General features: G+C 37.4%; 1 protein-coding gene across 1 annotated transcript; it reads left to right on the top strand.

Annotated features, from left to right (window-relative positions):
- Positions 1-8,385: 8,385 nt before the first annotated feature.
- On the top strand, positions 8,386-9,828 carry LOC137934410 (FCS-Like Zinc finger 3). Its single transcript, XM_068778717.1, has 2 exons — positions 8,386-8,754; positions 9,273-9,828. The coding sequence occupies exons 1-2, from the start codon at positions 8,468-8,470 to the stop codon at positions 9,445-9,447; spliced, it is 462 nt and encodes a 153-aa protein (XP_068634818.1). The 5' UTR covers positions 8,386-8,467; the 3' UTR covers positions 9,448-9,828.
- The last annotated feature ends 1,716 nt before the right edge of the window (positions 9,829-11,544 follow it).

Raw genomic sequence — 11,544 nt, 5'->3', positions numbered from 1 at the left:
TGAGGCTTTACCCCAAAATATTTTATACCAATAAAGATAGTATTCATATACCAATAGAGATAGTATTCATAGTCCTTACAAATGATATCAGAGTTATGTCCCGAAGTTAGCCATAGTGGATGGGATCTTCTAAATGCCGAACGAAGGTGGTGGACCTCGAATTAAATCGCAAAAGGATCTGTGGATGTGCTCTATTGGACAGGTGGTGTGCTTCGGATTCTTCATGAACGTGTCCAGGTCCCAACACGGTAAAGAGAAATTGATCTAGATAGAACATGCTCTCAAGACAAGTGGTATTCCATGTAAGGCATGTGTTTCCAACGCATTGGAGTGAAAAATCCGGGTTGATAAAGAGTAGACGGATGGATAATTGTTTGAGGGGAGGCTCAATGGTCCTTTATTCAAGGAGAAGATTGTTGGGTATATAACTAAAGTCCCACATTGATTAGAAGTGGGGGCTATCATGGATATATAAGTATAGACATTATCTCTATTGGTATGAAGCATTTTGGGGTAAAACCCAAAAGCAAATATATTTGGGCTATAGAGAAAGATAGTATCCATAATCCTTAAACACCATGTTCGCCATCAATAGTCCTCCTTCAACCAGTTATAGTCTCCACCGTTTCCTTGGGCAAAACAGACGAAGAGAGCGTTTTGAGAACCAAACCGGAAGTTACTGGAATCGCGCAGTCAATTCCTCGATCACTTCCTCTTCAAATGGCCAGATTCCTTGCCGGCAACACTATCCACGTTCGTGGGTTGGCAGGAAAAATAAATTTCTCCGGCCAATTCCAGATAAACCGTAACCAGAGCCCCTCCAACACTCCCGGAACACTCCCCGGAGAAAAAATGCCTGGATTTTCTACGCGAGTCAACCGTATGACGCTGTCATTCATTCAAAAAAATTACCCCATCGAATACTCTGATCGGGTTATGCCGGAACACGACAGAATGCCAGACTGGGGTCAAAATCATCGGTCAACGCAGCCCAGTCGATGGGTCTAAAACCAACCGCCAGGGGGCGCCAATGGCTCAAACGATCACCCACTGAATTCTGGCATATTTGTAAATAATATATGAGACAATAGACTCCCAACATTCACTGCTAGGGGTGGGCCCAGGTTGGGACAAGTCAAGATTGGGTTTTGAACTCGACTCCATATCTTGACCTAAAAAATTAACCTCCAAAAAAATATAAATAAAAATCATCCTCACTGCTCCAACCTTGACTCATCCCCACTTCAACCCATGACTTAATTTAATATTTATTTAATATTATAATTTTAAAAAAATTAATCTACATAAATTTAAAAAATAACTAAAATAATTATTTTAAAAATATAATTATAATTTTAAAAAATATTATATAAGTAATTAGTTTGGGTTAAAGTCAAAGTCAAATTGCTCAGATGCCCCACTTAACCCAACCCAAAGCTCACCCCATTCAAACTCAACTCCAAATGAAATTCTTATAATCCCCTTAAGTATTTAACTGTATTTATTTATTTATTTGTTTGAGAACATTTTTGGGATTCATTTACAAGAATTCGAGGAAACGTCTAGAAAGTTCATGAATCGGAAGAAACTTTAAAAAGAGAGTTCCAAAATTTTCCAATGTACCATAAACCTAGGGTTTTCTCTAATGCTGACAGCCTCCATGACTTCACATTTCAATTATTTTTGCTAAAGTAAACAATCATATTTTTGAGAATCTACCTTAACAACTTAGGCCTCCATAATTTAAGCCAATTATTGGTTAGTCCAATTAAAGAAAACTGAATACAAGAAAACTAGAAGAACTTGGAAGGAGGAACATAATAATAACATTTGAAAATTGCTTTATCTATACGACTAATGGGACGAGCTGATGTAGCTTTGGAATATTTTTTAGAGCCCTTAGAGTCTTTGATGTGTATAGAAGATCTTTGACATCAAATTTGTATGTGTAGTTGATCGAACACGAAAGGTCATTTTGTTAGAAATAAACGAAACTGCTAACTCAACTGTCCTATTATGATCAATAGTTATCCTAATCGTCCGATAAGCGGCTATCTCAAATAGTTTTTGTATGGTACATTTTTATTATTCCTAATTGACATAAAATAAAACGAACCCAATTATAATATGTGTACGAGGGATTTTGGTCATGGGAATCAGACACGTACATTGATTTCTATTTTTTTAGAGTCAGTCCATGACGATGAGTATCAGAGCAGGTTTTGTGAGTTGACTTGGTCAACCCACAGAGACAATGTGATTTTTTTTTAATCTATTAGTTTAGGTTCGTATGCTATTTTTTTTTTTCTCTTTCCTATCCCATTAACCATTATTTTTTTGGCTTTCGCACCTCTATACTGAGCTTTTCATATTAAAAATTATATATTGACAGAAAGCTCTTCAAGTCTACTTTCCAAATAATGAAAAAAATTGACAATCTGATTTTTCTATAAAGAGAAATTGATATTTAAAGCAGCAAAGGTCAGACTGCAATAGAGGTTAGACCAACAACAGAAATCTTTATCTTTTGAGCCGTTTATACCATCAAGAACGAGACTTTATATGGATAATTATATATCAAAAGAAATATTTGTAAGTCTATTTTCTTACCTATTCAACCAATTCTCAATTTGAGTTTTTTAGAGGGTGATATAGATCTTGGAAGAGTCAATGGTCATGCTAGCCGAAAAAAAAAGAGTATTCAGTTCAACCAAATTATAGGGTCCGAAATCTATCTCTTTATCTCAAAAGAATTATATTTTATGAAGAGAAGTTATACTTGGATGAAAGGCATTGAAGTCTACTTTCAGAAAGAGAAAAATTCATGTCAATCTGATTTATATCTAAGAAGATATTTGCATTGGAGTTTGCAGGGGTCAAGCTACATAACGAAGAGAATCAGTAAGTCATAAAAGATTCAAGAACGAATAGTTTTGTGTCAAATTAGGTATCAAATTAAATCTAGTCTAGTCTAGTTTCTTGAACAAAAAACCATTTATGATTCATAGCTATATTTTGAGAGATATTGATATCAAAAGTATAAAAAGTCAGTTTTGCCAAAAATCTCTCTTTTTTTCCCTATTTTCTCTCCAGGCATTTACGTTAATTGAATTTCCTTCTCCTAAAATCCAAGTTTTTTAGCCAAATTTGTCTTCTAATCAAAGTGTTTTGGTTTGACTTCAACACTATCTTCTTTTTTTAAACAGTCTTTGTTCCCAAAAATCTCTTATTTTTGGAAAATCTAATTTAGAAAAATACTGTTAATTCAGGAAAGTCTATCATTGGAAAGTTTCTGTTTTTCATAATCTAGTTAGTATTCCACATAGGAATTTATTGTATTTGATTAGAAACTTTCCTTATATGGACTAATCAATTTGGAAACGGAAACTTGTAAGTTAAGTTGCGCAATTATCAGAGTTTCCATAGTTAATGTTGTTTTCAAGTTTTGTGTTTTTGTTACTTGGTTATATATCCTTTGTATCATCAACTCCGAAAAAAATTTGCTCACCCTCATGAAATTATCTTTAGGTCATTCTTGGTCAAATTTGTTAAGTTATTTTTCTATCATTATAGTCTTTTTCTTATTATCTAAGTGGTTATTTTTCCTACTTTACATTCTCACATACCTCTTTTATCCATTACCTTTCTCATATTATCCTTTTTTTACTCTCGTATAACCCTTTGGGCCAACCTCATTTGCTTTATTTCGGTTTGGGCCAAGCTCATTTGCTTTGCTTTGGTTGGTTTATCTTTTTATATACATGCGTCTTTTAAATTCATTGAAACTTTTTTATGATTACCATTCCGGCGCCGCTGCCGAACAACCCCGCCGCCCTACAGCGGCAACACTGCGCGCTACTCGTGCAAGCATTTCTCAGCCGCTTGCAGTCGCAGCACACGAAGCAGAAGCCGAAGCTCATTGTTTCCTTCGCGAGCGGTGGTGCTACGAAGGCAAAAGTTGATGCCAAAAATGGGCCTCAAAGTGGGTACAAGCTTGTGAAGGCTGAACCGCTTCCCTCCGTCTTCAGCGAGACAGAGACGCAACATTCGCCATCACAGGCCTCCATCAACCAGTAATAATCTCAAGCAGTTCCGTCAGAGGGACGCCACGTTCGCCATCAATAGTCCTCCTTCAACCAGTTATAGTTTCCACCAGTTCCTTGGGTAAAACAGATGAAGAGAGACCGTTTTGAGAACCAAACCGTAAGTTACTGGAATCGCGCAGTCAATTCCTGGATCGCTTCCTCTTCAAATGGCCGGATTCCTTGCCGGTAACACTAGCCACGTTCGTGGGGAGGCAGGAAAAATAAATTTCTCCGTAACCAGAGCCCTTCCAACACTCCCGGAATAGTACCCGGGGAAAAAAAATGCCTGAATTTACGGCCTGAGTCAACCGCATGACACTGCAATTCATTCGAAAAACTTACCCCATCGAATACTCTGATCGGGACATGCCGGAACACGACAGAATGCTAGACTTCAGTCAAAATCATTGGTCAGCCCAGTAGTTGGGTCTAAACCAATCGCCAGGGGCCGCCAATGGCTCAAACGATCACCCGACTGAATTCTGGCATATTTGTAAATAATCCAGGTTGGGACAAGTCAAGATTGGGTTTTGAACTCAGACTCCATATCTGAGCCTAAAAAATTAACCTCCAAAAAAATAAAAATAAAAATCATCCTCACAGCTCCAACCTCGACTCATCCCCACTTCAACCCATGACTTAATTTAATATTGATTTAATATTATAATTTTATTTAAAAAAACTACATAATTTTTTAAAATAATTAAAAATATATTTTATATTTTAAAATATATAATTATAATTTTTAAAAATATTATATAAGTAATTAGTTCGGGTTAAAGTCAAAATCAAATTGGTCAGATGCCCCACTTAACCCGACCCAAAGCTCACCCCATTCAAACCCATCTCCAAATAAAATTCCTATAATCCCCTTAAGTTTATAAGGGTATTTAGACTTAAAAAAAAATTGGGATTCATTTACAAGAATTCGAGGAAACGTCTAGAAAGTTCATGAATCGGAAGAAACTTTAAAAAGAGAGTTCCAAAATTTTCCAATGTATCGTAAACCTAGGGTTTTCTCTAATGCTGACAGCCTCCATGACTTCACATTTCAATTATTTTTGCTAAAGTAAACTACCATATCTTTGAGAATCTACCTTAACAGCTTTGGCCTCCATAATTTAAGCCAACAATTGGTTAGTCCAATTAAAGAAAAATGAACACAAAAGAAAGCGGAAGGAGGAGCAGAATAACAACATTAAAAATTACTTTATCTATACAACTAACGGGATGAGCTGATGTAGCTTTGGAATATTTTTTAGTGCCCTTGGAGTCTTCGATGTGTATAGAAAGTCTTTGATATCAAATTTGTATATGTGTAACTGATCCAATACGAAAACCCTAAACCCAAACCCTAAACCAATACCCAATTATATCACGTGTAGGAGGGATTTTGGTCATGGGAATCCGGCACGTACATTGATTTCTCTTGTTTTTTAGAGCTAGTCCATGACGATGGTCCCGTCCCGCCACTAGGTTGCACGTTGGCTTTCACTAGCTTTATGTGCAGATTCCAAGCTAGGGAATAAAATAACATGAGGTTATGTGGAGACATTAAATAATAAATTATGGCTTACTTACGAAGGCTACTTTACCCAACATGTTGGCTGCGGGCCAACACGCTTGCAGTCTAGTGACCCTCACCCCACATGCATTTTGTTCATCGCCACTTTTAATCAATTAGGTCACGTCGCATAAATGTCCCGCACATGTTCATCTAGCCATTATTAACCGTTGATGCACATCACATGATTGGGCTTCCTCTGACGTAACACGCGACGAATCTTGTGGCTTTTTTTTATGCATTTTAAATAAATAGTGAAAGTAAAAGCGCAAAAGAGGCTGAGAGCGAGTAAAATATTCAGAAAAACGACGGGGGCGGTTTGGGCTTCGGGAAAAGAGCGGTGGTGTCTCAGACTCTCAGGGACATGCCGATGCGGGTAGAAAAGGGGACAGTCGTGCCACGTGGTTTTACTCACACGTGTCCTCAGATGTGATCCCGAGTCGGATTTTTTACGAGTCTCGAGTGAATTTTAATTTATTTTTGCGTCAGCTGCGTAGGCCGAGGACACGAGACAGCTTTCCAACTTTTGCCGTGCCCTCTGGTTCATGCACCTGTCCTTGTTTTTCCGTTTTTGTAGGACGTGCCACCCTGGGCCCTACAGCACTGGACGTTCTTTGCCGTGTATGGTGTGGGGGCCGGGAATATACTATAGGGTGGTATCTATTCAATTATTCACGCGACTTATTATTAAATTTACATTAAAGAAAGGGTTGATAAAAATAATTATCATTTAATAAAAAGATTTGTTAAATGTAGATTTAAATAAATATATTTTAGAGAACCTTTGAGAAAATAAATTGATTTATGAAAACGTTACGTTTTAATACCCGAAACTTTTCGGTTTTTAAAGGATTCGGAACGTTTCGGAAATTCGAAACGTCCGGCCGTTTGAGATGATTGCGTTCAAGCTTCTGCAGGCCCTCATTATAAAAGTCATCATTACCGTCGATCATTCCACCATCGGCGTATACAGTACTGCCTCAGTGGCAAAAGTGGAAACGGCCAAAGCATGGGCAAACGCAAAACTTCAGAAAAAATACATCCCCGAGAAGACGACGACGCTAAAGTGCGCGACGCAGCGTTCAGTTCCGCCTTCTTCAAGGCCGCGAAAAGGCCCCACGTGTGATGATGCGGGCCCGAGTCACGGAAATGGCGAGCTGCCCGTGAAGCGCGGGCAGCGCCTGCGGGTGGGGAAACAAAAACCTCGGAAGTAGAGCGCATAAACAACGCCCACGCTTTCAATCAAACCAGCGGCGTGCACCGTGGGACCCATTCTCGATGCGGGTCCCGCTTCAGAAAACGACAACAGAGTCCGGAGGTGTCGTCACCCATCTGGCTGACCGGGTGTTCCCGGTAAAAAGGTTGGACGGGGACGGATGACACTGGGTGTCGGAGGTGGAAGCTGACGTGGGAATCATGTGCCGGTGCGGAGTAGGTTAAGAAGAGAAATATCGGAAATCCTGGCGGTTTCGCTTTATTATGCCAAGTTGAGGGGGGAGAATGAAATGGGTACGGGTTCGGTGTTAATTACTGTTTTGACACTGCGTGTGGAGGGGGGAGAATGAAATGGGTACGGGTTCGGTGTTTATTACTGTTTTGACACTGCGTGTGGTGGGGGGGGGGGGCAAAGTATTTAATAAATGAACAAATTAACGGTACTTTTATTAGGTATAGAGCGTGACACTTGAAATGGGAGTGGTAATTAAGTGAGAGGTCTAATTTTTTTATTTAAATTGAAATTAATTATTTTATTAAAAAAATTAATTTTTTTACTACTCTAATATTAATATTTTATAATGGAGGGACGTCTCACCCTTGGACATCCCTCCATTATAAAAAAATAATATTAGAGTAGTTCATTAATTATAATGAAGGTGGGTTTGATGTTATGGTCATAGGGTTTAGTACTTGATTTTTTCGCTATTTATCAGGCCGGTCTTTTGGGTAGTATTGGTTAAGTACTTAACATTATATGGCATTTGTATTGACATAAATATGATATTTTTAAATAAAATAATATTATTATAAAATATTTTAAAAAAATTATTTCCTTTCTTATTAATATTTTTTTTCTCTCTCTCTCTCTTGATTTATATATATATATATAAAGTAAATGAATTTTAGTATTTTCAATTTTATGAAAAATTTATGCTTTGAAAAAAAGCATAATCTAACCAAATTAATTAGAATTTTAGAACACTATATTTAGGAATTAATTAATACCTTTTTTGGTCAAACGGCTCGCAAATGATTTTAAATATTTATTATCAAATTTTTATATAAATCAAATACAAACTCGAACTCTTTAGATACCATGAACTTAGCTTATATACAAATATGAAGCTATATTACTACATTTTTCTGCACATTTAGACCATTTTTAAGATAACATAAATATATAAAAATAAATAAATCAAAATTTATTTATTAATTAATTTATTTACAGTATCCTATATGGGTCACAAAAACGCACCCTTTGGAGCATTTTCAAAAGAAAAAAAATACTGAAAATGCATAAATTTGAGAGAATATGGAACAGGGCGGGAAGCTACCTCAGTGGCAATTCTGTAGTAAACTCCAACATTTGGGGTAGCCATGGAAGTTAAACTTTTCCAACACAGTTGTAAGATGTTTGTGTGCAGCCAATGGATTCGCCTGGATTCCTGAAACTGGCCATGGTTTGAAATTCCCGTTTCGTCTTCACACCATCAGCCCCCCCGCCCTTTATAAACGTCGCCCACCTCGACCCTTCTTCATCTCTCTCTCTCTCTCTCTCTCTCTCTCTCTCTCGTCTTCTCGAACAACCTTCTTCCTTCCCATGGATTCCGGCTTCAGTGGAACGGTCAGGCGATCGAGGCTGGCCGAAGACGAGGGCCTCGCCTCGCTTCCTGATATGGAAGCTGGTTTCTCTGGAAAACACCCGCTTCTCTGCGCGTCTTCCGATCGGAGACAGACTTACAGATCCTTGTCTGCTTGTGTGGCTTCTCAACCGCCCAGGTCTGCACTGTTTTACGGCGCTCGTGGGGATGAGCCCCATCATTTTCTTGAAGCGTGCTTTATGTGCAAGAAGACGCTCGGGGAGAACAGAGATATTTTTATGTACAGGTTAGAAATTAGAATCCTTTGATCTACATTTGTGGGTGGTTTTGATGGATGTTTTTATGAAGAAGGGCCTGTTACCCTCGTTGGGGTTTGTTTTTGTTTCGATTTTCGGAAACAATTCGGGAAATTTTGAGATATATTCAGTAGTAGCCTAGGTCTTTTTCGAACATTGGATGCGCTCAATGAAAACAGAAAATAGACGCTGTCTATTTTCAGTTTCAATTCGGTGTTGTTTTAAATTTGTTGTCTTTCACCAAAACATTAAGAGTGCATCTTTTTTTTAAAAAAAAAAAATCTTGAAGTAAACTGCTAAATGCTTGAAAAAACAAATTGGGTCTTAATCTTTGTTTTACTGGGAAAATGGAAATTATGTTGTCATAAGTTCGGAAAGGAAAGCTTCTCTCGTTTTTTCTTCAGTAAGCTTGAACGATTATTCCGTCGTCTATTTTTGGTGTTCATCTGGTACCTTTTCCCTCTCTTGTGCCCTTTTTTTTCTGATCTTCTGCTATTTTGTCATACAGGGGGGACACGCCTTTCTGTAGCGAAGAGTGCAGACAAGAACAAATTGAAATAGACGAGACGAAAGAGAAAAACTGGAATCTAGCCAAGAAAGTCTCATCAAGGAAAGAAAATCAGAAATCCCCCACCAAAAATCAGAATTTCCACGCCAGAGCTGGTACCGTTGCAGCAGGGTAAAGACACCGGAAAAGGAAAGAAAAATCAAACGAACAACATAGATCAGAAGCGAATGCCTTCCCAATAATCCTAGCTTTTGAGAGGAAACAGGAGGAAAAAAAAGACACGGAAAATTCAGAGGTCTTTTCCACTTGATTACCTGGGTGTATACCGCACTTCCCACATCCCTTGTGCATAAACGAGTGATGGGTCTAGTAAATTTTTGCTGCATTTGAGGAAATCTTCTATCTTTTTTTTTTTTTTTTTTTTTTTTTTTTGTGAAAAGAGGAATTTTATATAAACTACGGAATCAGAGTCGTTGTCTTCCCACTTGTGAAAAATGAACTGTTTCAGTCTGCGAGTTGATATTATGAGAAATTGAACAGTTTCTTGTTCTGTAAATCGTTATGGCCTTTTCTTTGAGAGGGAGGTGACCGGGCGGTGGTACCCACGGCAGAGCGCAATGAATCTTCTCATAATTGCTCTGATAATTTAAACGCAGACGGTGATGTGATCTGGGGTCGCCGTCAGTTCATGGCGTTTCTGGAAATATCAAAAAGAAGGCTCAGAAGCTTTACAGCTCATTGATCATTGCTGTCCTCTCCATCCCCGTCTTGACTGGGGACTGGCGAGGTCATGGCTCTTCGTCGTCGCCATTAAAGAGTGGAGTCGTTGCGCAGGGATTCTCGTTTCGAGTCTGCTTTGAAGGGTCTGGGCTTAAAAGGGTCTGGGCACGGGTTGGATATCACACGCAATCCAAACTAGCTTGACCAGGCGGCCCACGGCCCACGTATGGAGTTAATTGAGTAGAAGAAATTGGGAATTCTAAAAAATTGATGTAAATATCATAAATGTTACGTAAAATGTTTTTCATATAATTAATATTTATTGACAAATAAATATTAAATATGTTATTAGAGAATAATAAATACTTATTACTTCAACTTATTGAAAGATTTATCATTTATCCAAGTAATTTAAAAGTAAAATCTAATAACATAAATTAATTATAATTTATTAATAGTAAAATTAAAATAAATTATTGTAATGTAGTAGCTAATTGTCTTAATTTATTCAAACTTATTAAAAGTGTTATTACTATTTAAATAACTAATTTTGTTAATATTAACCATTTCCATGAAATAATTGTTTACAGGTTTTTTATAGAACAAAACCCTAAAGATAACTAATAAATTATAATTAATAAATAAGCATGTTTATGTGACTAAAATTAATATATTTTAATTGCTCTTTTTGGTAGTAATGTAAATAGATTATTTTTATATTTTTTATTTTATATTTTTTAGTTTCTCATTGAAGGGAGGAAAGGGAGGAAAGGGAGGAAAGCAGCCTTCCCTCCCTTGGGAATGAAACAAAAGGGAGGAAGGGGATTCCCCCTTTGCCCTTTGTGTCCTCAACCTTGCAAAATGAAGAGAGCATTAGCCTTGCCTCTAGACATAGGAGAAAGTGACTACTCTCCACACTCTCCACTCTTTCTTTCTATTTTTTTATTTTTCAGGTTTAACAAAAGTTTATCCCTCCTTTCCCTTTTTTAATTATTGTTCATGGAGAACTGAAGTGAATTCCTTTTTTTTTTTTGGAAAAATTGAAGCATTTTACAAAAAAAAAATCCACAAGTAATAGTAGGTACACTATCCATAGAATTATTATTGATCTAAAAATGAACTCCAATTCCAAAGTAATTGCACACACTATTGACACAAAGTTAGAGTTTATTAGTTAGTAACTACTAACAATAGAAATGGTAAGGAATAGGGATTGCAATGGGATGGATTGGGGTTAGGTTTTGGGAAACCCAACCTTCTCCTGTAACTCCATCCCAACATATAAGCTCATGACGGAGTTGAATTTTCAATCCTGTCTTTGCCCTGCGAACCCATCTCCTGTCATCGTCCCCTGCACGTCCCTGTGAAACCCACGAGTCCTTGCCTTGGTCTGCTATAAATTAAAAAAATATTTATGCCAAATTCAAGCTACTCCAAACTTCTCATGCAAAAGTAAAGGAAGGATGCATTTATGTCATGTAAGGTCATATGAGTAGATTTTCAAATTCTAGCCCACATGAGCTGGTTTGAGAATGTCCTCCACCTTTAACCA

This window comes from Aristolochia californica, unplaced genomic scaffold, assembly GCF_029961685.1.
Source record: "Aristolochia californica isolate CCGP_79_NKW_82.1479 unplaced genomic scaffold, dmAriCali1.0.hap1 SCAF_6, whole genome shotgun sequence".
NCBI lineage: Eukaryota > Viridiplantae > Streptophyta > Magnoliopsida > Piperales > Aristolochiaceae > Aristolochia > Aristolochia californica.
Note: the sequence above shows the minus strand (reverse complement) of the source record. Positions and strands in the feature narration are given on the sequence as shown.